This window comes from Tauraco erythrolophus, chromosome 31 (genome assembly GCF_009769465.1).
Source record: "Tauraco erythrolophus isolate bTauEry1 chromosome 31, bTauEry1.pri, whole genome shotgun sequence".
Lineage (NCBI taxonomy): Eukaryota > Metazoa > Chordata > Aves > Musophagiformes > Musophagidae > Tauraco > Tauraco erythrolophus.
Genome location: NC_141495.1, coordinates 1,003,124 through 1,029,553, shown reverse-complemented (window position 1 = coordinate 1,029,553; position 26,430 = coordinate 1,003,124). Strand labels below are relative to the sequence as shown.

The following is a 26,430-nucleotide window of genomic DNA, read 5'->3' as shown; positions in this document are numbered from 1 at the left end:
CCCACCCCGTTGGCAGATTTTCCTTTTTTGAAGCAGCCCCTTGCTTTTTGCTCATACGGATCGTTAATCCCCACACACATCAGCCGTGGTGCTGCCCACCTGGCACCCGTGCCCGACCCCTGTGCTTCTGGCTGTGCTGGTTTTGCTTTTTCCTGCCTCAGCTTTGCTCGAGGGACCCTCATCCCCCTCCCTCCGTGCTGGGGATGAAGAGCAGCTTATTTTTGGGGAAAAAAAAAACGAGGCAGGAGGCGGTCACGGGCCATGGCTGGAACCCAGGGTTGTACCGGCGTGGTTTTGCCAAGACACACCTGGGCGTTTCCCAGCCCTTGAGCCGTGTGCCAGGCAGCGGCACGGTGCCTGCGCCGCTCCGTCGCGGGGAGTCCCACCGGAGCCGGACGGTCCCACCGGAGCCAAACCGCCCCGAGGACGGGTGCTGGAGGCCATGACTGCTCTTCACTAACTGTTTTGTACTGCCAGAGCGGAGCGGCTGCGTTCCCAGCAGGACGTACTCCTTTCCCACGCGTTCGTTAAATTAAAAGCACGGTTTGAGGGCGGAGGGCGCGAGCCGGGGCTCGTCCCACCGCGAGGACATCCCGCCGAGTTCTTTATTGTGGTGGGAACGAAATCCGTGAGGATGAGGGAGGTGTAGGCGGGTGACTCTTCCCGCTCTTCGGCAGCTCTCCCCTCGCAGGTGCTTTCCGCAGGGATAGGTGGAGGTTAGTGCGAAACGCCGGCTCCTCCGTACCGCTCCGCTGGGCTCCTCCGCCCCGAAAAGACAAAGTCCTGGTGAGGAGACGCAGGAGCCTGGGTAAAACCCTGCCCCGCGCGCAGCCCTCCTCACCGCTGCTCTCCAGCCGACGTCCCACGCCGTTCCGGCGGCCCCGGCGCCGCTGGCAGCACCGGGCCTCAGTACTTGTTGATGCCAAAGACCCGCACGCCGTGGAACTGGGGCAGCTTGGGCAGAAGGACGCTGAGCAGGGAGGCCGTGTTGATGATGAAGTGCGCGGGGTCGTACTTGGTGTAGAAGCTGGTGAGGAGGTACCTGGGGGGCACGGGGAGAAGACTCCGGGTGAGCTCTGTGCCACTGCCAGCCTCCCCGCTGCCAGCGCCACGGGGATTTTGGGCACCTGGCTGGTGCTTCCCGTACACGGTGGCACCTCGGAAACCATCTCGAGGCCCAGAACCCACCCGTGCCGGGGCGGCTGTGCCGACAGAAGCCCAGCAGTGCCACTGTGTGCCCCAGACACCCTCCTGAGCCCCCCATGCCCGCCCGGCTTCGTCCCGCGGCACTCACAGCACCACTGGGGAGACGCTGAGGAACTTGCGCGACGCAGTGCACTGCGTCCCGTAGTCGATCTGCTCCCAGTGCGTGAGGAGGCGATCCTTGCCCTGGTCCGGGGTCTCAAAGGGGGTGCCCTTCACCGCGTGCAGCAGCAGGTACATCACCTGCAGGATTCAGGGCAGGATGGAAAGTGGAGCCCGGGACAAGCCGCTGCTGCAGCACAAACGTGCTCTGTGCCTTGTCAAAGCCAATTCCCGAGCTCTGGAACTGCTGCCCTGCAGCACCAACCCCCCCAGCCTTCCCCTGGGTGCTCTGCGGGAACCAGGGGCTCCCTGGGCACACGGAGGCGTGCCCGCCGAATGCCAGCCTGCGTGCCCGGCTTTCACTGACCAGGTTGTGTATGACGTTGGTGAGCGTCCAGACCACGGGAATGCTGAAGAAGGGGATGCTGAGGAGCACGACGTGCAGGACTGCCACGGAGATGACGTACGCCAGCCAGATGCCCCGGCTGTTCAGCACCCGCGTGTTGGGGTTCACCTCGCTGTGCGCCACGCCGACGTTCATCCTGCCCCGGGCACACGGAGCCTTCCAGAGGGAGAGCTCTTCCCAAATCTCCGCGGCTCCGAGCCCGGGGGGGGCTCTCGGCACGGCACAGGACTCGCCTTCTTCCCGCAGCACCTCTCGCCTCTGAACCCCCGCACCGCTCTGGGTACCGGCCGCCTCTCGGCCCGGACACGGCGGCGAGGAGCACGGAACGGCCCCCGCTCCCCTAGTCCCGCTTCCCCCGGTCCCGCACCCCTCCGTCCCGGTCCCGCTCCCCCCGGTCTCGCACCCCCCCTCCCCGGCCCCGCTCCCCCCGGTTCCGGCCCCGCTTCCCCCGTTCCGCTCGCCCCGGTGCCGGCCCCGGTCCCGCTCCCCCCATCTCGCTCCCCCCCAGCCCCGCTCTCCCCGCCCTGCTTCCCCCGTTCCGCTCCCCCCGGTGTCGGCCCCGCTCCCCCCGACCCACCTGGCGGCTCCGCGGCCGTTGCCAGGACCCGCCCGCCCCCGAGCTCGTCTCCAGGAAGTCCGCGCGCCCGGCCCTCTCTCCCCATTGGCCGCGCCGCAGAGTTTCTTCGCTTCCATTGGTCGCTTCGCCCGTCGCTCAGCGCCTCCCCGCCCCCCGCGCGCTGGCGGGCCAATAGTGGGCGGAAAGGGGCGGGTGAGGACCGGCCAGTCGTCAGAGGCGATGTTGGGAAGTGGTTTGAAATCCCCGGTCCAGGAAGCGTGGCGCTGATTGGGCGGTGCGCGGGCTGTCGGGGGCGGGAGGGGTGAGGCCGGCAGCGCGCTGCGGGGGCGACAAGATGGCGGCGGAGACCGTGGAGCTCCATAAGCTGAAGGTACCGGCCGCGCCGCCGCCGCAGCGGGGCCCCGGCCCGGGGGCAGCGCTCTCCCCGGCGGGGCCGCGGCCCAGAGCGCCCCGGGGCCGCGCTCCCGGCTCCCCCCCGGTCCCGCCGGGCGGGCGGGGCCGCGCACGCACATGGGAGCGCTCCGCCGGGGCCGCCCCGCCGCGGGGGAGTCCCGGGAGGGTCCCCGGTCGCGTAGGGCCCGCGGCGGTGCCCCCCTCCCCCGCTCCTGATCCCGCCTGGGGGATGCGCCTCCCCGCCGGGGCACCGCCGCGGGGCCTCGGCCGTGGGGGGGGTCGCGATAGGGTCGCGATAGGGGCTGGGGAGCGGTCGGGTGCGGGAGGGAACCGCGTTGTCGCGGTGGAACCGGAGAACCGGGAGCGCGGCTGGGGGCTGCGTCCCTCGTGGCTGCAAAACTCAGCTCGTCCCGGCCGGTTTCTGCGCGTTTCGGGGGTTCCCCGTTCGCTTTTCACTGGTGCGCTCCCGCGCGCTAACTGGGAGCTCCTTCCCTGCCCAGTTGGCCGAACTGAAGCAGGAGTGCCTGGCCCGCGGCCTGGAAGCAAAAGGCAACAAGCAGGATCTGATCAACAGGCTCCAGGCGTACCTGGAGGAGCACGGTGGGTGCCACGCCGCGCCGTGCCAGGGTCGGGTTGGCAGCGGGCTCCCGTGCCCGCGGCTGTCGGGGGGGGGTTGCTCTGGGGTTGGTGCTGAGGGGTCTCGTGGGTTCCCACCTTGGCGCGGAGCTCCTGGGTGGAAGAGAGGAGCCCCCGCTCCGAATCCTGCGCCGTAACTGCCTTCGCTTCCCGCTCTCCCGGGTGAAATTCCGGTGGCGGGTGTTGTCCGAGGGCGTAGCGGCGGTACGGAAGCGGTTTGCTGCTGCAGCTCTCTGTCCGTTTCCCCTCCAGCCGAAGAAGAGGCAAACGAAGAAGATGTCCTGGCAGAAGAAATAGAGGTAAATCTTTTGGGAGCCTGTCCTGCTGGTGGCACGCGCGGCGGCTTCGGCTTTGCCCGGCGGCACGCACCTGCCGCTGGCTGCACCGGGATTCTGTGCCCAAGGAGCGAGGCGGTACTGGGGCCGCGTGTTTCGGAGTGCCGTTGTCGCTCCTTGCTGGGTCTGAACCCACTGGGAAAGGCTCCGCGAGGCTGTGGACGTGCGAGTGCACGGGGTGGGGGTCCGGCAGAGCGTGTGGCCCCGGCGCGGGGGCACTCCATCCGTGCCCGGCAGGGTTGGCACCGCGTCGCCCCGGTCTCTTTGCCCTGAACCAAACAGCAAACGCGGTGCGCGTAAAACACCGGTGGAAGCGGCTGCTTCCAGTTGCTGGGCTCCGTGCCGAGGTGGAGGATGGGGCAGGTTTCTCCCCAGTTTCACAAAAAGTTTTCGGCGAGGAGCGAGACGAGCGCCGCCGGATCGGCGCCGGGCCGCGGCGCTGCGTAGTCCTGATGTTCTTCGTGTGGGCCGGAGAACGTCTGGCTCGAGGAGTTTCCCGAGCCTTGCAGAGCCCGGGCTTTCCGATACGGGATTAGACTTGGGAAAAGCAGAATGAGGATCTGTGCCCACCAGAGCTGGTGTCCAAACTGTGCCGGACTGGGGCTGGGAGTTCTGGAACACAGTTCCCCAGAGGAGCTGTGGCTGCTCCATCCCTGGAAGTGTTCCAGGCCAGGTTGGATGCGGCTTGGAGCAACCTGGTGTGGTGGAGGGTGTCCCTGCCCGTGGCGGGGGGTGGAACTGGGTGCTCTCTGAGGTCCCTTCCAACCCAAACCATTCCATGATTCCATGTGCTGCTGAACTGCAGCCTCTGCAACCAGTGCAGGCCCCAAAGGCCGGGCACCGTCCCGCCGCGGCGTTTGCCCGCTGACCTCCCTCTCCGCGCTCCTTCGCTTGCAGGAAGAAGAGCAGAAGCCGGTGGAGCCGCCCGCCAAAGTGGAAGAGCCGCCTGTAAAATCGCCCGACGTGTAACTATCCTTGCGGAACGGACCGGAGCGAACCCGGGGCCGGCGTGGGCAGGAGGGGGCGTGCTGTGGCCGCGCCGCGCCGGGTGCCGTGCCCGGGCAGAATTGCTTCCTGTGAAAGTGCTGTTAAACCATTACGGCCTTTCAGGGCATCGGATGGGAAAGCTGTCCGGGAACTGGGAACAAAAGCCGCGCGTTTTCCCAAATGGGAGCCCTTAATGGGGCTGGCTGGGACCCGCTGTTTTATGGGAGCTGTTTCGTTTCGCCTGGGAACTTCCCAACTTTGTCTCTTCCCCTTTTGTTCCCCCCCCTCGAGCCTGAGCGCTGTTTGCGGAGCGTGAACTTTGGAGCACGCCCCCTCCATTATGTGTTTTCCCTGGTCCCGCTGGTGTCGGCCGCGCGCCATTTGGGAAGCGTGTGTTCCAGATGGAGCGTGGGCTCGGGGCGCCGGCACGGCCCCGGGAACCAGGGCAGAGCCATCCTTCGTGTCGGAGGGGCCACGAAGGGAGGAAAGCTCACCGGGCTGGCAGCCGAGGCTTTGGGCTCCTGACCAGTTGCTGTTGGGAGCCGCGAGGCGGGCAGGGGGTTGTTCTGGGGCGCGTGGGTCCGCAGCTGGCGCGCCCGCCCGGCGTTCCGAGGTGTCTGCAGCACCCACTGAATCTGCTGGACGTTCCTCCTGCCTTAAACGGAGCTAAATCATTCCTCCCAACCTGTGCTTGGGTAGGCGAGGGCGGCACGGCTGGTCCCTGTGTGTTTTCCAGCTCATTTACCATCGTTGCCGAAGGAATTCAGGGTGCCCAAGGCCCCAGTTGGGCTCGCAGGAGAGTGCCAGGCTGTGTGGTCCGTGCCCCAGACTGCAGTTACGAGTCTCTCGGGCATCACGCTCCACCTCAGCGCCGGTGTCCAGCTCGGACGGTGCCCTCGTAGTGGGGTGCTGGCGTGCGGCCGGACAAAGCCGGGCCCCGGCTGAGGTGGTGGCGGCGTTGCCGGGGACGGGGCGGGAGGAGAACCCCCCTATGGAACTGGTGGGAGCTGTTCTGACCCATTTCTCTCTTTCCCAACTCCACCAGGATTACGGAGAAGAAGGTGGTGAAGATAACGTCGGAAATCTCGCAGATGGAGGTAAGGCTCCGTCCGCTGCCTCGCCCTCCGCGCCGTTCGGAGTCTCGCGTGTGCCGGTTTTTCCGTTGCAAACCTGCTTCATTTTTCCTTGATTTCCTTTCACTGCCCAGTCACTGGCTGTGGGATGACTGGGCGGGGTGGTGACCCCGCAGCACGTTTCATTTTGCTGCTGAATCTCCAGGAATGTTTCTCTGGGTTGTCCCAAACGCCTTTCCCTGCCGCAGCTGTCCCGTGCCAGCCACCGCTGACCCTCCCTCAGGGTTTCCGAGCCCTTCCCGCGGCATTGTTCCGTTGCCAACAGAGATGGACGTTGCCCCGTGGCATCCTGCGCCAGGTGGCACGGGCTGGCCGACTCGAGCCGCCTCCATTAGCGCCACGCACGTAAATCTGTGTTTCCTGCAGTGCCGAACGCGGAAAATTCCGCTGCGGAGCTCGCCGGGCCCCGGCACATCCCCATCCCTCGGGACTCGCCGCGGTCCCGTTGCCTCAGCCACGTGAAACCGCGGAGTTTTGCGGCGGGGCTGGCACGAGCTGACGGATCATCTCACCTTTATCTTCCCCGGCTTCGTCACGTTTGCGGAGCTGATTTCACACAAACGCGCTCAGAAGCTGCCGATTCCCCTGAAAAACTCGGAGAAACTTGCCTCTTTTAATTAGCTTTTTTTTAATTAGGCCCGTGTTTATCAGAACCACAGGAGCGCCGTTCGCTCACGTCCCGGAGGCTGCGGGGTGGCTTCGTGGATGGCATGAGCCAACGGACGGTGCCTGTGCCATCTCTCCCTGTACCCACGGGTGCCGGGGGTCTGGACCGCGCGCCGCTGGTCTGACAGGGCACGTTGGCACGTCAGCCCACCGCGTGTGGAGTCCACGTGCCTCTCTCCATCTCCAGAACCTTCTTCCTGTCCCCTCAGATCCTGGCTCTTGCCTCAGCTGGTTCTTTCCTTTCTTCTCCAGCGAATGCAGAAGAGGGCCGAGCGCTTCAACGTGCCCGTGAGCCTGGAGAGCAAGAAGGCAGCGCGGGCAGCTCGGTGAGTGCGCCTGGAGCCTCCTCTTCCTCGGGAGGAAGCCTCTCCGGACATGTCTGGTGGTGGTGGGAGGTTGAACGTGGCTGTGGGTGGGTGGTGGGACAGCAGCGCTGGGCAGGAGGCTGCAGAAACGAGGTGGTGGTTGGCACCGGCGTGGCACACGGTGGGCAGGAGGGTTTGCAGACACCGCTGCGTTCCGCTTCCTCCTCGTGAGGCAGGAGACCGCCGCGTGCCCTGCGTTCGGCTGGGGTAGGGTGGGCTTTCTTCCCAGCAGCTGGAATAGTGCCGGGGTTTGGATTTAGGCTCTCGGCTGAAACCAGGACACCGTGCCAGATTCGGCTGTGCCCAATGGCGGGGTGCTCGACGCCTGCTTTGCAGGCTGCTGGGGCTGAAGTGCTGGTGGGATTTCTGGCAGTGCTCGGTTATTTTGGGAAGCCAGGGCGGTGAAAGGGAGGAAGGGGGAGCTGCTGGTGGTCCGGCTGGCTTTCTGGACTCTGGCTTTCTGAAGAAAGCGGGGAATTGCCGCACGCCGAGCAAGCGCAGGAGCTGCTGCAGTGATTACGTTCGCCAGTAATGGCCCGTTCCAGTTAATCTTGCCCCAAACCAGTCTGGCTCAGGTGCCCTTAGGGAAGGTGTTCCGCAGACTCGGCGTGCCCGGCGCTGGCCGTGGCGCCGCCCCCGTCCCTGACTGCGCTCCCTTTGCCTTCTGCAGGTTCGGTTTGGCCGCGGCGGCGACTAAAGGTGAGGAGGTGAAGCCGAACCGATCCACGGAGCGACCTTACTGCGAATATTTAATTATTCCTGGGGAACAAAAAAAAAAATTGCTGGCGGGATTACCTTTGTTTTCCCTTCTGTCCCTTTTCCTGACTGCTCCCAGGAGCTCCGAGCAGGAGTTATGGAGCCAGGAAGAAAAAGACACATGATGTTCCCTTGGTAGTTCAAATACTTTTCCCAACGTTTTTTTCTAAGCACAACTGGAAGACGCCACCCAGATTGCCCGGTGGTGTCCGTGACCGGGGCGCCAACGCCGCTCGGCTTCACAGAACGGGCTCGGTGGCCAAAGCTGCCCCAGCGAGGCGGGGTGGCAGCGATTCCGCGGGCGGAGAAGCTGACGGGAGGGTGAAAAAGAAACTGGGAGACTGGTTCTGCGGGGAGCAGAGGTGGAAGCTGGGGAAAACGGGACAGAAGGGTGCTGCTCCCGATGTTTTTTCCCTGACTGGATTTTCTTTTCTTGCCTCCTCGTTCCAGGGCTCCCTGCAGACAGCAAACCCACGGTAAGAAACGCGTCTTGCTCGTGAGTTCCTGCTGCTCAGCCCTTGGCACGTGCCGTCCTTTCGGAAGGGAATGCTGGAAGGAGCAGAGAGGGATGCTTGGGGTGCTTTTATTTTTGAGTTTCTTGGATTATGCTGCAGGAATGGGAATAGTGAATGGCCTGTAGGAAATTGCTCTGATTTAACGGCTGAGGCCACTCTGCCCGTCTGGCTCCCAGGTCTCCGCCGGCGGCACCGTGGGGCTGCGGGCTCTGTCGCACGCCGGGCAGCCGGTGCAGGGTTGGCGCTCCGAGGAGGAGCAGGACGGAGTTAAGCCAGGACAAGGTCTGTCACCAGTCCGGGTTCTGGTTCTCTCTGGTGCCAGGGGTGTAAGAGACCTCGGGTGAGCATCTGCGAGGCAGGGCAGTGCCAGGGCTTCCTCTGCAGAGCTCCGTGCTGCGGAAGGCTCGTCCCTGGAGGGCTGCTCGCTAGGGATGAGTGCCGTAACGGTGGCTGGCGCATCCCTGGGAACCCAGTTGGACTGGGTGATGTTTGGGAAGCTGCTTGTCCAGGGACCCAATTCTATGTGCCGCAGTGGTTTTGGAGGGGTGAGGGTGCAGCGATGGCAGCCAGAGAGCAGGCACAATTTTTAGGAGTACTGGCAAGTTTGCTGAAGAGGCTCTTTATTTTCTGCTCGTGTTGACCGGACCGCTGCGGGAAAGGCACCGGGTACAGCCGGTGCACCGGCACGGTCCGAAACAGCCGCTCCTGCAGGAGGGGGAGCAGCAGCTGCGGCGTGTTGTCCTTGGGGAGGCGAAGGGGCAGCCTGGCAGCTTCGCCCAGGGCACTGCGTCTGCCTCGTGGCCCTCGGAGCTGGCAGGAGCCGCTGCTGCTGGATGCCAGTGCGGCACAGCGCCCAGAGGAGTTTTCCCTGGGGCTGATCGCTGCGCACATGTCTGTTCCGGAGACGGCCTTATCTCTATCCCTGCAGCTTGGATGATTTAAAAAAAAAAATAATAAATCTGTACATTGTTTCCTGTGTTTTTGTAGGTAAACATGGATAAATTAAAGGAAAGGGCTCAGAGATTTGGGCTGAACGTCTCCTCGCTCTCCAAGAAGGTAAGGTGCCTCGGCCTCCACGCCGCCCTTCGCACCTCCGGCTTAGCCCGGCACTCCGGCTCGCGGCGTGCCGCGACCATCCGGAGCCTTCGTGCTGCTCGAGGTGTTCCGTCTTGTTCCCAGCGCAGCGTCGCGGGCCCCGCGCCCCGGCGGAGCCTGGTCAGCGCCGTTTCCTCCTCCTCCTCCTCTCCTCCGGTCGTTTTGTGCGTGTGGCTCTTGATGCGCTTCGGAGAGTTACTGAGCTGAGGGTGGTGAATTTTAGGATTGTTCATCCCGGGAAGAGGCAGCGTTCCGTGGGCTGTGGAATTGGTTTGATTTCAGGTGTTTTGAGTCGTGCCGCGTGAGCGCGTTGGCGGTCGGGGAAGGAGCCGGGTCCGCGCGGACGCGGCCGGAGCTCCCTGGTAGGGAATCGCTCTCTGAAGTACCAACAAGACGAGCTTTGCAGGGGGATGGAGTTGGTCTCAAAGTGATTTTTTTTTTTTCCAGGGAAAAATACACACACGGTTCTGAGCGTAGCCCCTCAGTGGTCCTCGTGCCCAGCAACTGGTGCAGCTCAGCCTCCGTGTGCTGGGGCCGCCCTGGCGGGGTCCGTCGGTTGCCGCAGGAGCCGGAGCCGCGCGCGGTCTCCGGCTGGAAGGGTGGGCTTTGCCGAAGGGCGCTGGCCGTGCCGGGGGGGCTGCAGGGAGGTGAACGCGTGCCGGAAAACGCGGCGCTTACCCGGGCGATAATCCCCTGCCTAAAGGTGTTCTGTAGCAAACGGGGAGAAGATGAATTTAGCGTTTTTGGGGAAAAGAGGAGAAAGGATAAATATACGCTGGGGGATGAGCACAACATCCTGCGCGCTTCCCAAACGAAAATAGCCTTTTCCTCTTGCGGCTGCGGCGAGCCTCGTGCTGCAGCACCGCTCGGAAAAAGCGGGAGCAAGGAGGAATCGTCCAGCTCCAGCAGCTGGGTCGTGTTGGCATGGAGACCTCTCCCCCCGCTGCGGAGAAGGGCGAGGGCCGGGGAGGCTCATCTCACCATCCCGGGAAATAAGCCCCTCTCCTCCCCGGGGGGATGGATTTGACCTTTTCCGCCGCCTGTTTCTCCACGTAGGAGCGTTCCGCTTTATTCCGCCGGCCCTGGGAATTCAGTGATGTAGAAAATATCTGGCGTTGGAGGTCGCTGTTCCCCCCCGCTTCCCTCTGCTCGCCCTTTGGGGGTGGGGAAGGAGGCCAGCGCATGGAAGCTGGGATGTGTGGAGCTCGGGGTGAGAGGCTGCTCAAACACCATTAACCCTGTCACTGGGAGCTCCCATTTTTCAGGAGGAATATATGCCCTGTCAGTGGTTATGGCCGCGGCCGGCCCTGGCCAGGATGGCGTGGCCGCGGCTTCATAAAGCCGGAGCTTCTGGAAGGAGCGGGCTGTGCCGCGGTCCCCGGAGGCGGCAAAAACCCGGCACCGCCGAAGCGCGTGGGCTGAGCTCCCCGGTGGGGCACACGACGTGCCCGCGGTCCGGAGCCGGTGGCGGGGCTGCGGATCGCCCGATGCCGCGCTGTGTGTCCCGGCGCGGTGCCCGGCGGCACGGCTCGCCTCGCCGCGCCGTGTGTTTTTGTGTGCTCCACCGGGAAGCCGAGTTCATGGGCTTGGAAGTGGCTTCTCCCACTGAGCGGAACACACTCCGGCATTCCTGGGAGGAATATTATTGGATACTTTAATTAGCTGGTAGTATTGTGCTTCCCACCTGGGTGTTCTTTATGGCTTTTCATTCCGGAGGAGCCTGGTGCCGGCGAATGTTTACATGTGCCTCGGCAGGTTTTTATACCGCGCGGCGCAGCAAAAACTTTACAATAAACCATTGTCTCCGCGGAGCCACACTTCATTTCCCATTCAAATTGGTTTGGGGAGGGGTGGGGGTGTTGGGGAGGGGGAGGGAGTCGGAGCTGAGGGGGATTTCAGAGCTGCTGCGAGCGGGGAGCAAACGCAGAGCCGCGTCGGTGGCTGTGAACTCATCTGGAGCTTTGAAATCCCCCTTTCCCCTTCCCCCTCCGTGAGCCCTCCGGGCTGGAAATCTTTCAAGTTTAAAATCCTCTTCCTCTCTGCCTAAAGGCTGAGCGAGGCGCCGGGAGGAGAGCAGGCGAGCGGAAAGGTTGGCGATGCCGGAGCGGGAGGCAGGTGCTCGTTTGTCTCCAGGCAGCAACGGGGCCATCAAATTAATTTTTAAAATAAATCAAGCCGGCGTTTATCTCCCTGTAGCAGCGACTCTCCCCTGTGAGGCCTCCGGCTGGAGCACACGCTGGCTGACCTGGAGCTGCCATCCCTTGACTCCGGTTAGTTGTACTTAACCCCCCCCCCCCACGTGGAAACGTTCCCTCTCCGCAGCAGCTGCTCCCTGTAGCACTCCAGCTCTCCGCTCCCCGGGGGACGACGTGTAGCCGCGGGTTTTACGTGCTGGAGAGGGAGCTGCCTGCGTCGGGGCTGCGATTCGGAAGCGTTTCTCCAAGGGATGGCTTCTGGTTTTGTGTGAAATAGCCCTGGAAGTCTCCTGCCGAGGAAGCGTTGGCACCAAACGGGCAGCAGGAGCCCTTGGCATGACGTAAAAGCTCAGTTTGCCACCTCGATGTTGCATTAGCAAATACCTTTCCCGATCGGAACAGATGACTGAAATAATTGGCTTTTCTATCCCCTCGTTAAGGTGGAGGTCTCCAACTGCCTCCCAACAATTAGCTGATTAACCCTTGGCCGTTCAGAGCTCGGTTTGTGTGTCCGAGAGGCGGAGTGACCCGTCCGCAGCGGGAGCGGGGCGCCCCGCTCCCGAGCCGTGCGTCACCCCAGTAACTTGCAAATCTCCCATTTTACAGCTGCACACGTCGAGATCCCTGCGGGATCCCGGCTCGGATCCGGTGCAGCGGTACCTTCACCGAAAGGTGCTGACCGTCCCGGCGAGGAAGGGTTAATGTTTGAATACTCAGTGGCGATTCTGGATCGGTGCCGGTTTAATTCCAGTTAATGAGAACGTGTTTCACACGGAGCAGGTAAGAGCTGCGCTCCGGGAGACGGGCCGCGGGGTGGCTGCGTGACGTCGGAGCGGTGCCGGAGCGGAGCGGGGTCAGCGGAGCGGCGGGAAGCCTGTGTGTACAAAACAGCTAGATGGGAGAGGGAAAACAATTCCGGAATTGTTTGGCTTCCAGCGAGCTCGTAACAGCGTGCTGGGGAGGAATCCTTCTCCTGGATGGTTTTTCTGCCTGCAGTCTTCCCAAAAACCCCCCGCCAGCCCCGGATGAGGAGCTATTAACCACCCAGGAAGCGCGGGGTGGCGAGGGGGGAGATGTTGGCAGAGGAAAGGAGCTTCCAAGGAGCTTCCAACAAGGCTTCGTGGACGAGGCCGGCGCCTGGCGCGGAGCAGGGCCGGCCGTGCCGCGCGCGGTGGCACACGCCTGCGGTTCGGAGCCGCGCGGTTGGCGTCAGCGGCCGCTTCGTCGGCAAGAAACGCTTTTTGCTGTCGCTTTGGAGAGTCGCTGCGGCGTTGTTGGAAAGGGCACGTGCTCCTGGCTGTTATTTTTCTTTCCAAATTCCACTTTTTCTGACGGTCGTCAGCTGCGTGTCTGGCTGTCGCTGTCCTCTGCGTGCCGCGTAGAGCGGAGGAGAGCCGTCTGCTCCGGGTTCTAACCCGGCCCTTCTCTTCCCGAGGGCTTCATCTTCATCCCTCTTCATCTCCCACCTTCCCTTTCACCTGCTGTAGCGCGCCGTGATCGGAATGTGCCAAACAGGGCCCAGGAAAAGCGTCTTCACCGCCCTGCGAATTCGGAGTGTTTGTCCTGGGAAGCCGGCGGCTCGTCCGCGCGTTGCCTGCCCGTCCTTCTCCGGGGCTGCCGCGTTCCGCAGGGATTTGTGGAGCACTCGGGGCTCTTACATCCACCACCCAAAAGTGGTTTTCTCCCCCTTGGAGCGGCGTCGCGGCGGCAGGAACGGGCACGGTGCCCTGCCTGGTGTGTCGTGACAGCCCACGCGGTGAATGGGAGCACTTCTGCCCTGGAATCCCTGTGATGTTGTGCTTTTAAGTCTTAATATTTTTAGGTATTTTTAAAAAAACTGCTTTAGGGAATTTTTAAAGGATGTAGTGTCTCCCTCTGAGTTGGACTGGTGGTAACTAGGGCAGCTGGATTCAGTGGGGCAGGTTAATGGTGGTGCTGGTTAAAGAGCAAACCACCAGCGACGCCCGTGAGCACCTCTCGTGTTTTCCCTCGTTAGAGAAACTTTTCCGTCGTTCTGCAGAAAGCAGGAATTCTGTCAGGATAGAAGGGTGCAGCCAGCACGGCATGGGGAGCGGAAACGACGTCGGAAGATCCAGATAGGAAATAATGCAACTAGTGAGGAGCGTGGGGGGGAGCCCGGGGCGCCGTTGGTCCGTCCCTGCGGAAGGCTCAGCAGCGGACACGGAGAAGGCTGAGCTGTTTCATGCCTTTTTATTTAATTTTTTTATTTGCCTTAGCTGTTGGGGAGCAGATCCAACTGCAGAGAGGTAACGGTGCCCATATCCAAAGGGGAACCTCGGTCTTGAGGAGAGAGCGGGCAGTTTTGGGGCGCTCCAACCTTGGCACTTCTGCCAGGAAACGCTGGAGAGTTTCCAGCTGGCTCCTGGAAGGATTTGTAGGAACTGAGCACTAATCCTCTGAGAAATGATTTTTTTTTTTTTTTTTTTCTCTGCGGGAGCGGCGCCCCGCGCAGGTCCGTGCCCGGCTCGCTGCGTGCCGGCGGTGCGCGCCGCCCATCCCCTCGCCGCCGCTCCTTCCCCCAGCCCCTGCCGAGCCACGTCACCCTTTTCCAAGTCGATCCGCTGAATGCAGCCCTGTGGGTTTAGGATAATGGGAAGTGACAAGGTGAAGAATGGTGCTGGCAGTCACGGGCGTTTTAGCACAAGGGTGCTGTAAGCGAGGCCTCCGCTGCCCCTGCCCCCTCCCGGGGCGCTTGGCGAAGGGGCTGGTGACCGAATCGCCGGCGCAGGCGGCATCCTTGGGCGGAGGGCACGGCCGGGGAGATGTTTATGATCTCCCTTGTAATGGGGAGGGGGGTGTTGTGGTCTTGTTTTCAACACTCCTGCGCCCAGAGAGCCCTCCCCGACGCTGGACGCGGTGACGCTCGGCCCCAGGGCACCCCTGGACAAAGGCGGTCGGACGCGGGCATCGTGCTGCAGCCGGGCCCCGGCGCTGAGCCGGGCTGCGAGACGCCGGGCAGAGCAGCTGCCGTCGGAGACACGGGAAGGGGAAAGGAAGGGAGAGCTCGGCAGAGCCCACGTGCCGGCGTGGTCGAGGATGAGCCCGGACCTTCATGGGGAAATAAGGTCTGAGGTTACACGACAAACGTAACAAAGGTCCAGCAGATCTTTTGGTTTTCCCTTTTGTGGTTTTCATTTAAGACAAAGCAACCGTTGCCCCGCGAGGGCTGCGGTGACGGTGGCCCCAATGTGCGCTGGCCAAGGGCAATGCCACAGTCCCCTCTGGGAAGAGGGATGGATTTGTGGTTTTCCATCCCGATCCCTGGTGATCCAGCTGGCAGTGATGGGGTTGTGCAAGGAAATTAAGGTCTTGTGTTTCCTAGAAGACAAATAACATGTTTTGTCTAACCAGCCTCTTCTCTTGCAAGACTCTGGGCTGGTACGCAGGGAGGGAGGAAGAAATATTGTAGGTTTGCTCCTAGAAGGAGAAACATCTCTGAAACCCCGAGGAGATGTGGGCCTGAACAGCTGCTGTCGCTGCGGGGAGAGGTAAAAAAACCCGACCTCTGCGCCGGCGCGTTCTCTGCCGCGCACCCGGCTGCGAGTTGGGAATTCAGACTGACCCGATGGGTGAGTTTGGGACACGAGTGTTGGATCAAGGTGCCTTTCGAGGGGCTGAAAAGCTGGAAATACACTCGTGTTTCCCACCTCCGCCATCCTTCCGCCGTTTGAGCGGCACGAAGCTCGTTGCCATTCCAGATGTTTTACTCTCTGATCCTCTGGATGAGTTCCACTAATGGGAAGTGGGGGACGTTAACGAGACGCAGCGCCGGGGCGCGGAGCACGAGGAGCCTTCGGTGTGTCGTGGCAAACTCCGCGTTGCTGCGTCGGGCCGGAGCGTAACCGCATGGCTTCAGGGTGACCGTGCGCTCGCGGGCACGTAACCGCACGGGAACGCCAGCGTAACGCTCCCGGGAAGCCCGTCCTCTCGCCGTGGTGGACACGCCGGCGCTTTCCGCCACTCCCCTGAAACTCGGCTGTGCCAGAAGGGTTCAAGTTCAGCCGCGCGGCGGGTGAGTCGTGGTGCCCGAGGGGCTGGGAAGGCGGAGCGCCAGCGTCTCCGAGCAGCCCTTCCCCGGTGACCCTTGGTCACTTCTGCTCTCAGCTGTTGTTATTTCCTCCCCTCTGGCATTTCCTCTCCAGCATATCCAAAATAATTTCCCTCTCTCCTGCTGCCTCAGCCACCCGCACTCCTTCCGCCCCGTCTCGGACGGCGCGGGCAGCGGCACGGCTCTTGTGCGACGGCGGTGAGCAGGTGCCGTGGCAAACACTGGGGGAACTGCGAGGCTTCCTCCAGGCAGACCCTCCTGTCCCTCTTGCACGTGCTCCGCTGTGGATTTTGTTCCTTATCTGCCAGGATTCTCCTGGATTTTCAATTCCAGACCTTCTGACCTGGCGTCTTACCGAGGGCTTCGTTCTCGCTTCCCCATGAACGAGCTCCCGACAGGTAGAGGTGGAGCCACCCTTCGCTGTGGGCAGTGCTTAAACCGTGGCAGTTCTGGTGCCCGTGGGGAATTCGGGGTGTGGATGGCCTGGTGGAGAAGGTTTTGGACTGTAGGAAAGAGGAGGTGACCCCTGCTGGGGGCTGGAGCCCGTGTGCCCACCGTAGGGTGGTGTCGGGTACCCCAGAGCCCACCCTTGGCTCTCCCAGCCCACGCAGGGAGCTGTCCCCGGGGTGGGTGGCGGGAGCCGTACGCCGTGTCGTTGTCCTTCCCGTTGGACTGGAAGCTCTTGTGGTTGAGCACATGAGAACATCTTGTGTCCTCCTGCGCCCGATAAGGCTGCGGCTCTCGTTATCTTCTCTTTTCAGCGCTTACTGGGTATCATGGGATGTTTTCTCCAGCCTGAGCCTAGGCAGGGCGGAAAAAAATAGCTGTGGGAGAAACTCATAACTCGACTTTCCAACAGAAATGTCACCTCGGCATCCAGCCGCCCTCCCAGAGGGCTTGGAGGCTCTTCTGCGGGGCTGCCGGTGCGGCACCGCCGTGTCTCGGCGAACCCGGTGCCAAAACCGCGGTTCGGTGTTCACCGCAGTCCTGTCGCGAAGCCGAAAAGCCGTTGTGGCACGACCAAAGGAGAAGTGGCAGCGTGGCGCGGCGCCGGCTCCGGCGGCGATTCGGTGTTTACCGTTCCTCCTTCGGAAGCGCTGCCCCCTCCGCCCCGGCCCTCTACGCGCTCGCACGCCCCCGCGATGTCATTTTTAAAAACAAACGACGACGAGCGCGGCGCGGGGTCAGGGGGACTCCCGCTCGCCATTGATGCCGGCGCCGCCTGACAGGGCTCCGCGCCCCGGCCAAACCTTCGGGGAGTGGCGAAGGGTTCGCTCCCGGGGGGATGGCGCTGGCGGGGGGGGGGGACACGGGACTCGCTGACCTCCCTCTGCCCAGTCATCTGGTTCCTCGTTGGGCCCCGCTGTGAAACAGAACTTCGCTTTTGTCTGTAACACAAATACATCTTTTCCCCACCCCCCCCCCCCCTTTCCCCCTCTATATGATTCAATCAATGATGTCATTATGTCCCATTCAGGGGCTCTTGAACCATTTGGCTGCAGGAATTCGGAGGAGCGGCGGGGGAAGAATGGCAGACCCGGTGCGCTCTCGCTCCCGGCCTTCCCGAGCCCGTTTGAGCCTCAGCCGGAGAAACCAAGTCAGGTTTCCCCTTAACCCCTCTTCCCGGCGGAGGAAAAAAAGTAAAACCAGCCCCAAATTCCCCGGGAAGCACACGGGGGGTGCGTGTGCCGCGAGGAACGGCTGGGGGTGGATTGAGCCTCGCTGGATTCCGCCGAGGATCCCCTGGCTTCCGTTTGATCCTTGAATTAAGGTCGCTCGGGGAGCTGGCTCCGCTCGCGGCGGTTTCACATCCCCGGCAGCGCCAGCCCTGCGGTGACGTCGCACCGAGTCTTCGGTCTGCGGCTTTTGAGAGGGACCCCGAGGTTCCTCTTTCGTGTCCGGTCTGTGGGGTGCGGAGTTGTTGGAGGCTGTGGGAGCTTTTGGGGTGATCCCTCTCCAAACCTGCTCCACTTCTGGCAGAAAAACCTGGTACCTTTGGGGTTAGAGGTGCTGAGCACTCGCCCGGCTTCCCGGCCCTTGGGTCCGTGGATGGACGGAGCCTGGAGGTGAAACCACCCGTGAGTCAAAATTGAGCTGGGATCTCCGGGGGCGTAAACGCGCGTGGCTCCGGTGGTCGTCTCTGCCCACCGTGGCCCTTGCAGTGGGCACCTTTGCACCCGAGAGTTTCCTCGTTCTCCAAACTCACGGCAGCTTCATCTCCTTTTACCGGCGTTTCCTCCGGCTTGTAAAGGAGCAGCGCTCGGGACACTGCGGTACCTTCCAGCACCTTCCAGTGCCTACAGGAAAGCTGGAGAGGGACTTTGGACAAGGGTGTGTAGTGACAGGACACGGGGCGATGGCTTTAAACTGGAAGAGGGGAGATTTCGATGGGATCTAAGGCTGAAATTCTTCCCTCTGAGGGTGGTGAGGCACTGGCACAGGTTGCCCAGAGAAGCTGTGGCTGCCCCATCCCTGGCAGTGTTCCAGGCCAGGTTGGATGAGGCTTTGGGCAACCTGGTGTGGTGGAGGGTGTCCCTGCCCATGGCAGGGGGTTGGAACTGGATGGTCCCCAAGGTCCCTTCCAAACAACTCTGTTCTGATTTCTCAGCCAGCCGGTGAGGTCTGCCGGAGAGGGCAGCGCAGTGGGCTCGGTGGGTTTGCACCGCCGCCGGCAGGGGAAGGGTTAACGTTGCCGCGGTGTGTTGCCGTTTTTGCGCTTGTTGGGTTTGAATAGAATGGATTTTTTTTTTTTTTTTTTTTTAAATCTAGAGCTAATGTGCAATTCAAATGGTGTTTAGTCATCGCCCGATTGCCTCTTTTTAATAACAGCTGGACTCTGCCGCGCGGCTTTGACTCCCGCTCCGGAGCCGGCGTGTCGCTCCGAAACGCGCTCCCGGGGGCGCCGCGCGCCGGGGGCTGCCCTCGAAGCCTTCCCTTCGGCCGGGGAGAGCCGCCGGAACGCCGTGTGGTGTTTAAGGTGCCATCCGGCGCGTGCGGAGGGATAAAAAGCCCCTTCCGAGGCCTTTTGCCTCGCGGCGCGCCGGAGACGGCGTTCCCGGTGTGCTTGTTCCGTCCCTGACGTCGAAGCCCAGGAATGCTTTTCGGCTCGGCGCAGCACATGTCCGTGATGTTCATCCCATCCCGCCCCGCCGATCCCGCTCCGGGCGAGCGTGAACCTCCGGAGCGGGATCGCTCCCGCGACACGGAGGAGCCTCGGAGCTGCCGCTCCTGCCCAGCGCCATGCGTGGGAAACACTGCGGTTGGATGGGGGTGGGTGTTTTTTCCCTTCCCAACCTGTTTTCCAAGACTGTGTGCTGGAGGAAAGGACGAGGATGGAGCCTGCCGTTGCCTGTTTCCCTTAGATTGTGTAAAAAAACCACGTTGCCGAGAAGGTGGGTTAGTCCAAGGAAGCAGCCGGTCACCGTTCCGGCGTTCCTCCGGCTTCGTTAGTGTGGATGAACGAGTCGGGAACTCCCCGGCGTACGACCGGAGCGGACACGGCGTTTCCAACAGCTCGTGCTCTTTCCCGTCTCCGTTGGGAAATAAAGACCTGCGGAGGCTGCAGCTTGGTCAGCTCCTGCGCTGGGCTCGTCCCCGGCGCTCGGAGCCGGTTTTTGGCAGAGGAAGTCAGCGGAAAGGTCAGGCTTTGCTCCGACTTCAGGTGACTTTGTGGGATAATTCTGTCATCCAGTTCCAAGAGAGACAAACTGGGACCACGCAGGTCGCCCCGAGCCGGCGGTGGTTTGAGCCGGGCCGTTGGACGTCGCCGCCGCGAGTCGGCGAGTGGGACGTTTCTCCAAGCGGAGCTGCTGGTGCCGGGGGTTCGTCCTCTTTTTCCGTGGAGATAACGCCCTGTTTCCCGTTTCGGAAACACCGCGAGGCCCTCGGATCCGCGGACGCGGGGTGAATTGGGCGTCAGCTGTGCCGTTGGGAAGTCCTTCCTCCACGGCGGTGGAACAGAGGGTCCTTCTGAAGCCATGTAAGGACGGTGATGGAGACTCCAGTTCCGTTCCTGCCGCGTGTATCCGGTCCCAGCGGGGTGCTGGTGGTGTTTCGGACAAAGGCTGCGGCCGTCTCTGCTGACTCGGTCTCGGCGCGTATCCCTGTGCGAGCAGCTCCGCGTCGGAGCTGGAAACACAAGGTGCTGTTGGAGACAAAAGGGCTGGAGATCCCCCCTGCGTTTCGTTGGGCTTTGGGAGGAGCCGAGCGCGAATCCCACCATCACTCCTCATCCCTGCGCACCACGGGGGGAAGATCTCCTGCGTGAAGGGCGATTTTTGCGGATGGGAACGGGGAAAGGGTGTGATGTGCACGGGGAATGTTCCTGTATAAACCCTGGGCTTCCCTGTCGCTTCCCATCTCCTGCCGAACCCTCCGGCGTGCGGGAGCGTCGACTCCAGGAGGACTGGGCAGCGCTCGGAGCCGGCGAGGGGAAGGAAACGGGAGGGATGAATAGGTGGAGATGAATTTCAAAAAGGTGGTGGGTGACAGCTGCACGTCCGAGGATTGGAGTGTCTCCGAGAATAAAACCGCCGGCTGCTGTCATCACCCTCCGGCTGTGAAACTGGAAGCCCAGTTACCCTTGAGTGTTCCGTAACCTTTACCTTTCGGAGGTCAAGGCCGTGTCATCATTAATCTACCGTCGCCCGAAAGCCTCAGGGCTCTGCCTTTCATCCCGCCATCCGTCATCCCGCGGCGAGGTACGGCGGAGCGACCAGAAGGGTCCGCTTTTACACGCACGCGCGGGCACGCTCCCCGGGAACGCGATTCCGGAGGCTCCTGTCTGTCTCTCTGCCTTTGTGATGAGGATATTCCGGGCTTCGCCGCGAATCCGGAGCGGTTTCCTCCTGGGGATGCCCTAATCTGCGGAGAAAGGAAGCGCTGTGCCCACGCGGCGTGAAGCTCGGCCTCGGGGTTTCGTGGCGACGTGGGCTGGCTGTGCCAGCGAGTCGTTTCCCTGCGCGCCGCGGCGCTGCCGTCCCACGTACGCGGCTGTCGCTGTGCCCGGCGCCAGGGAGAGCTGCGGATGGCAGCCGAGCACGCGGAGCATCTCCCGTGCGCTGGTCCCTCTGCCCAGTCTGAATCCGTGCCGGGGTCTCCTGGGTTCCCCAGGAGAGCAGTGAACCAGGCTCTCCTCGGCTCCCCCCTCGCCGCAGGGACCGCTGCCGGACAGCGCGGTGAGCACCGGCAGCGCCACCGGGCCGGCAGCTCAACCCTCCTTCCCGGAAATCCTCTGCGCTGGAGTGTTTTGGAGCGGTTCCGCCGTTGGGACGTGGCCACCTTCGCCCACCTGCTCCTGTTCTGCCATTCCTCCTTCCCGTGCTCGGACACCGGAGCCATCGGCGAAGGTTCAAACCGCCCCTGGGTTTCACGGAGATGGAGGAGGAGGAGGAGGAGGAGGAGGGGGACAGCAGCCGGGAGCCCTCTCCCAGCCCAGCACCCATCCAGCTTCGGATCGTTCCAGCTTTGGAGAAGCAGCAACGCCCCAGAAGAGCAGCGAAACTGGAGGGTTGGGAACAAAGGGCGCCAGGAGGGACTGCTGGCACGGGGAGAGGGAAGGGAAAAGCTGGAGCAGCACAACGTGGCACGAACCGCGGCCGCACAGATGCCCACTTCACCAGCCAGGCTGGTGCTTCATCCCTCTCCCTACGCAGCTGCTCGGGATGAGATCGGAGACGCTCCTGGGGAATCGTTTATCGGAAGCCCGTTGGCACTGGGGGCTCTCCCGGTCTCACCCTGGGCACCAAAGCCCGCGAGATGCTTTCCGGTGCTCCGGGATCGACTTCGGCGCCCCCTTTAAGAGCGGTGCCGGCGGTGGGCTTTTCCCCTCGGAAAAAGTTGGGAATCCTGCGGTAGGTTGAGCAGAACATCGCACCGGAGCTGCTGCCGCGGCTCCGTGTTCCACCGCCGCAGGAACTCGCTGTCGGCAAAGGCCGCCATGTCCCTCGCCGGGAGCTGGCAAGTGGTGGTCAGAGGTGACCAGCTGTGCTCCGCCTGCGGCCGGCATCCAGCCGGGATCCATGGGTTGGCAGGGCAGGAGTGCCAGAGCTCTGCGCACCATGGAAACCACGAATTAATGCCTCTTGGCATTAACTCTTCCAGCACCAGCGGTGACGCTTCTGCCTTCTCCCAGGAGAGCGGGAACGATCCAGTTTTTCAAACGGATCCTTCTCCCTTTTGGGAATAAGCGATACGAGCCGGAGGACGAGTGGTTAGAGCTGGATTTAATCAGGGCTGGAGCTGCACAGCCCCCTTGCCTTCAGAACCTCTTCCCGTTCACACCGGGGAGCTCCCCGGCTCGTGTCACTCCCTCCCAGAAAGGATTCCTCGGAGCGTGGAGTTCCTCGGGATGCTGCAGGGGCTCGTCGGAACGCCGTGGTGCAGGAGGGGTGAGCCCCCTTCCCTCCCTTCCTCATTCCCGGCCTCGGGTCGGCAGCAGCACGGGGCCACCAACCCAGGGAACAGAAGGGCCCAATCCTGCCCGGAGTGGTGCAGGGTGTGCCCCCGTGGAGCCGGGGGGGTTGGACTGGGCACTCCAGATGAAGAGAGGGCCCGGATCTTGCTCGGAAAAGAATCTGATCCCGCAGCACGATCCCGTGGCGGTGGGATGGTGTTTTCATAGTGGTGGGATGCCGTTCCCGTGGCGCTGGGATGCCACCACCACCAGCAGCCCAGAGCAGAGCCCGGCCAGCGCCCTGCGGTCCCGCAGGTGGCACTTAAGGGTCGAAATGCAAACCTTGGGATCGCTCACATGGCACAAATCCATCCATGCGCCTGTGGCAACGCTCCCTTGTTACCAAATCACCGGGAAGACTTTGCTTCCGGGCTCGGAATCCTTTATAAAAGCTTTTTTCTGTCCTTTTCCCCCCCACCTCCCCTTTTTTAGACAAACCACAAAATAACTGCCGTGGCATGAGCGCCAAGGGAAGGAGCCTGGCACGGTAAGGTTAGAAAATAAATCCGCCGTCCTGCCAGCGAGGTCACCTTTCCCCGCGGACGCCGGCGCACCCATGTGCGTGCCGGGCTTGCTGGATGCGGCGATGGCGGCGTTTTGGTGGAGGTGATGTTGCTCGGCCGGGGTTTCGGCACGCCATGAATCACACCCTGTCAGCGGGCGGCTCCGAGGGAGGGAAGTTTATTGTCCGCGTGTTGGCGCCTGACACCGGCGCGCTCGGGGGTCAAGTGGGCGCGATCGTTAGGGCCGTGTTGATTTAGTGGGACGGGGCTGCGCCTTCCCCGCGGGGCAGGGCTGGGGGGGAGGAGGCACGGGGGTGGCTTACCCAAAAAATAAATAAAATAAATAACCCCTCCGAGAGCCTCCCCTCTCCTTCTATCGGAGACGCGGAGGAGCTTTGCTTCCCTGAAGCGGCTTCGGGACCGTGTTCTTGCGGGATGAGCTGCCGCGCGGCAGCGGTGTTGGAGAGGCTGTTGGGTGTCACTCGTGCCCAGGTTGGGCGTCTTTGTGCGGCCGCGGTTCGTGCCGCGTCGTGCTGCTCCGGCTTTTCCCTTCCCTCTCCCCGTGCCGGCAGTCCCTCCCGGCGCCCTTTGTTCCCAGCCCTCCAGTTTCGCTGCTTTTCTGGGGCGTTGCTGCTTCTTGAAAGCTGGAATGATCTGAAGCTGGATGGGTGCTGGGCTGGGAGAGGGCTCCTGGCTGCTGCCCCCCTCCTCTTCCTCCTCCTCCTCCTCCTTCGTGAAACCCAGAGCGGTTTGAACCTTCGCCAATGGCTCCGGTGTCCGAGCACGGGAAGGAGGAATGGCAGAACGGAGCAGGTGGGCGAAGGTGGCCACGTCCCAACGGCGGAACCATCTCCAAAACACTCCAGCGCAGAGGATTTCCGGGAAGGAGGGTTGAGCCGCCGGCCCGGTGGCGCTGCCGGCGCTCACCGCGCTGTCCGGCAGCGGTCCCTGCGGCGAGGGGCTGTGCGGCGCGGGGGGAAACCGAACGCATTTGGGCCACGGTTGCCCAGACCCTTTGCCCAGCGAGACCCCCCCTGGTGAGCCGCCCTCCCCGGGCCAGGAGATGCCGTCGGCGCTTCCCCAAATCCTCCCTGGACCGTGTCCAGACAAAGGCGCCGCGGCCGCCTCTTCCCGCTCCGCTTGGCCTCGCCGCCGCCTCGCTCCGGCTCTTTTTAGCCGGTGGCGGCCGACTGCGGGCAGAGGGGGGGCAGGAGGGACGTGATTTACCGTTAAACCAGCACCCCGGGGCGTTGCCAGCAAAATAAATTTTGGTCTTTCTTTGTGCCAGAGCGAAGACGACGAGAAACTGAAGAAGAGGAAGGAGCGGTTCGGCATCGTAACGAGTTCAGCCGGGGCTGGAGCCACAGAGGACACAGAGGTAAAACCTTTGCCGGGGCAGCCGAGGGGGTCCCGGGGGTGGCACGGGGCTGACCCCGCGCGGTGGTGGGCACGCTCCCCCCGCCCGCTCAGCCTTGGCACTGAGCGTTGGGCTTCTGCCGTCCCATCTGTGGCGGTTTTTCCCCTGGCTCCTGCTGGAAATAGGCTGCTCCGGAGTCTCCTGAGCCGCAGGCGCGTGCCAGCACGCGTTGGCATCCAGCTCCCCCTCTTGCAGGATGGCACGGATGCTTCTGGAAGAGATGGGGACACACCCACACCTCTGCTCTGCTCCAGTTTATTCCCCTCCAGTTCCTCCTCCCCTCGGTTCGAGCCGATGTGCTCGATCTGCTCCTTCTCCCCTGCAATTCCCTGTGTCCTGGGTGCTTCCGGACCCTCTGCTCCCCTCGGAACCATCTTTGGAACCCATCTTTGGAACCCATCTTTGGAACCCATCTTTGGAACCCATCAGCTCCTCCGGGCCCTTTTCTGCTCTTTCACGTCCTTTTTCCGCTTCCTTCTGCTTCGCGGCATCCCGAATCACCTGCGGGCACACGGCAGCTCCGGGGAGCGCCGCGCACGCCTACGGTGCCGCATACCCACGGCTCCGGCACGGGTGAGCCGGAGTCGGGGACCCCTCCGGGGTGAGACAAAGGGACCCCTCTGGGGTGGGACAAAGGGACCCCTCCGGGGTGGGGACGCCCGTGGTTGTTACCGGATGGCAAAGGGCGAGCGTTGGGTCTCGGAAGCTGCTTAACCGGATGGCTCCGGGGCGCGGCACGGGAGCGGGTTTTGTTCGGCTCCCAAGCGCCGTCTCAGCAGTTCAGGTGGGGTTTGGGGGCTTTTTTTTGGCATTTTTTTTTCTTTTTTGGGGGTTTTGTTTCGGGTTTTGCAGCAGAAGCCCTGCCCCGCACGGAGCGGCGAGCGCCGTTCCCAGCCTTCTGCCGAGCATGGGAGAATGAGCCCCTCCGGCCGGCGCGGGATTCCGTGCTTTTCCGTTAGGTCACTTGGAGATTGTGCCTGGAACAAAAAGGGCTTTTTACTGGCATTGTGTGCTCTCAAATGCACCTTCCCTGGAGATTCTTGATTAGGGCTCCTGTTGCCCCCGGGCTATTTATCCTGCTAAAATTAAGATTTATACGCCCCGCGTGGATCGGCGGAAAGGCAGATCCGAGAGCCGCAATAGTGTATTTAATGCGTTTTAGTGTGTCCCTCTCACCTTTTCCATGAATAGGAGAGTGTTAACCCTTTGCCCTTTTCCATTTCCCACCTCCCCACTGCCGGGAAGGCTTTCCAGGCCTCTGAAGTGGGCATTGTTCCCGGCTCAGCCCCTTTGTAGCGCGTTGCCAGCAAGAGGCAGTGACTCCGGCGGCACCGGATCTCCGGCACTGTATGTTTCTACGGCTGGATTTCGGGGCGCCCTTTGTCCTGGTGGTAGGAGAAAAACTCTTGGTGCTTCCTTGAACCATCGTGGTGTCGGGAAGGGGCCGGAGCCACCGAGCTCCGGCGTAGTCACCGGTACCGAATTTTGAATACGTTCTCCGTTGGGTTGCCTGAAAGGTTTTAAAAAACTCGTTCTTTTTGGGTTTGAGAATTGATTTTTTTTTTTTTTTTTTTTTTTCTTTTCTTGTCATTCCCCTTTGCAGGCAAAGAAGAGGAAAAGAGCAGAACGCTTCGGGATCGTCTGACGCCGGAGCTTTTCAGCGTCAGCCCGTCCGCAGCGTGCCTCTCGAGTGCGTGCATACTCCTCCTCCCCCTTCCCACCACCTTCTCTCACTCCCACTCTATTTCTCTAGGTTTTAGTGACGAGTAGACAGGGAACCCTCCGTAGTTGTACGATTGTGCCACTTGGGTTTTAATTTTTTTTCCAAGTTATCATGTCTAAAATGAAGAAAAGTTTGAACAAAAAGAAGAAACTGTTCTCAGTGCATCTCAGGCAGCCCCCAGTCCCCCGACCCGGTGCTTTCCCAGCCGCTGGTGGGATCGTTGGCAGCAGCTCGTGCCGGAGGTGCCATCCGGCGGGAGAGACGGAGAACGTTCCCAGCGCTGCTGGGAAACGCCTGCGCAGGGGAGAACCCAACTCTGCCCGATAAATCGACGGGCAGATGGAGCGACGGGAGGAACTGATGATGAGGGAGGGAGAGCGTTGAGGGGCGCAGACGGAGCGGGATTTGCCGCGCTCTCGGCGGTCGCTTGCCTGGTTTAAGGCCTCCCGGCACGCCGCTGAAGCGAGGGCCGGTTTGAGGCGCGGGGTCTGTTTGCCATCCGGTGCCAGTTCCTACCTCCCGGACTGCCCCGGTCCTCTCCTCCTCCACCCTGGTGGTGGAAACGGGCCCGGAGCTCAGCCGTGCCCTTCCCCACGGGGCCTCGTCTGGAGCTCGAGTCCTGCTCTGGATCGCTGACGTCTCCCCCCCGGCGCATCCGGCGTGGACGTCAGGGAAGGGTTCTCCTCAATTACATTATCCTACGTTTTCCGACACGGACACGACGTGTGCGGTCGCCGCCCGCGCGGGACGGTCCCTTCCCCGGCTGAGGCTGACGGGAATCGGCCAGAGCAGGAATTGCCGGCTGCCCCCAGACCAACGCCGGTGCCCTAAAACGAGGAGGGGAACGGAGCCCGTTCTCTCCGCTCCGTTTATCCCACATCCCTGGGCCCGTGGTGGCCC

General features: G+C 62.4%; 2 protein-coding genes across 5 annotated transcripts; one reads left to right on the top strand and one right to left on the bottom strand.

Annotated features, from left to right (window-relative positions):
- Window positions 1–516: 516 nt before the first annotated feature.
- On the bottom strand, window positions 517–2,325 carry ORMDL2 (ORMDL sphingolipid biosynthesis regulator 2). Its single transcript, XM_086628570.1, has 4 exons — window positions 2,289–2,325; window positions 1,673–1,847; window positions 1,295–1,446; window positions 517–1,042 (listed from the first exon to the last, which is right to left on the bottom strand). The coding sequence occupies exons 2-4, from the start codon at window positions 1,844–1,846 to the stop codon at window positions 907–909; spliced, it is 462 nt and encodes a 153-aa protein (XP_086484696.1). The 5' UTR covers window position 1,847; window positions 2,289–2,325; the 3' UTR covers window positions 517–906.
- A 274-nt stretch (window positions 2,326–2,599) lies between these two features.
- Window positions 2,600–25,882, top strand: SARNP (SAP domain containing ribonucleoprotein). Of its 4 annotated transcripts, XM_086628565.1 has the most exons (11): window positions 2,600–2,658; window positions 3,182–3,281; window positions 3,570–3,616; window positions 4,550–4,617; window positions 5,685–5,736; window positions 6,691–6,764; window positions 7,474–7,502; window positions 8,010–8,035; window positions 9,062–9,130; window positions 23,679–23,768; window positions 25,411–25,882. In XM_086628565.1, the coding sequence occupies exons 1-11, from the start codon at window positions 2,623–2,625 to the stop codon at window positions 25,450–25,452; spliced, it is 633 nt and encodes a 210-aa protein (XP_086484691.1). In that variant the 5' UTR covers window positions 2,600–2,622; the 3' UTR covers window positions 25,453–25,882. The 4 variants fall into 4 exon arrangements, with proteins under 4 accessions (XP_086484691.1, XP_086484693.1, XP_086484692.1 ...); XM_086628567.1 differs by lacking the exon at window positions 23,679–23,768; XM_086628566.1 differs by lacking the exons at window positions 7,474–7,502; window positions 8,010–8,035 and having other exon boundaries at window positions 4,550–4,600.
- The last annotated feature ends 548 nt before the right edge of the window (window positions 25,883–26,430 follow it).

Excerpts from the sequence above, each read along its gene's own strand:
- ORMDL2 (XM_086628570.1), bottom strand. The coding sequence starts at position 1,846 with ATGAACGTCGGCGTGGCGCACAGCGAGGTGAACCCCAACACGCGGGTG. Across the intron at positions 1,447-1,672 it reads CCAACGTCATACACAACCTG|GTGATGTACCTGCTGCTGCA; the intron begins GTCAGTGAAAGC and ends TGAATCCTGCAG. Across the intron at positions 1,043-1,294 it reads AGCGTCTCCCCAGTGGTGCT|GTACCTCCTCACCAGCTTCT; the intron begins GTGAGTGCCGCG and ends CGTGCCCCCCAG.
- SARNP (XM_086628565.1), top strand. The coding sequence starts at position 2,623 with ATGGCGGCGGAGACCGTGGAGCTCCATAAGCTGAAG. Across the intron at positions 8,036-9,061 it reads CTGCAGACAGCAAACCCACG|GTAAACATGGATAAATTAAA; the intron begins GTAAGAAACGCG and ends GTGTTTTTGTAG. Across the intron at positions 9,131-23,678 it reads TCTCCTCGCTCTCCAAGAAG|AGCGAAGACGACGAGAAACT; the intron begins GTAAGGTGCCTC and ends TCTTTGTGCCAG.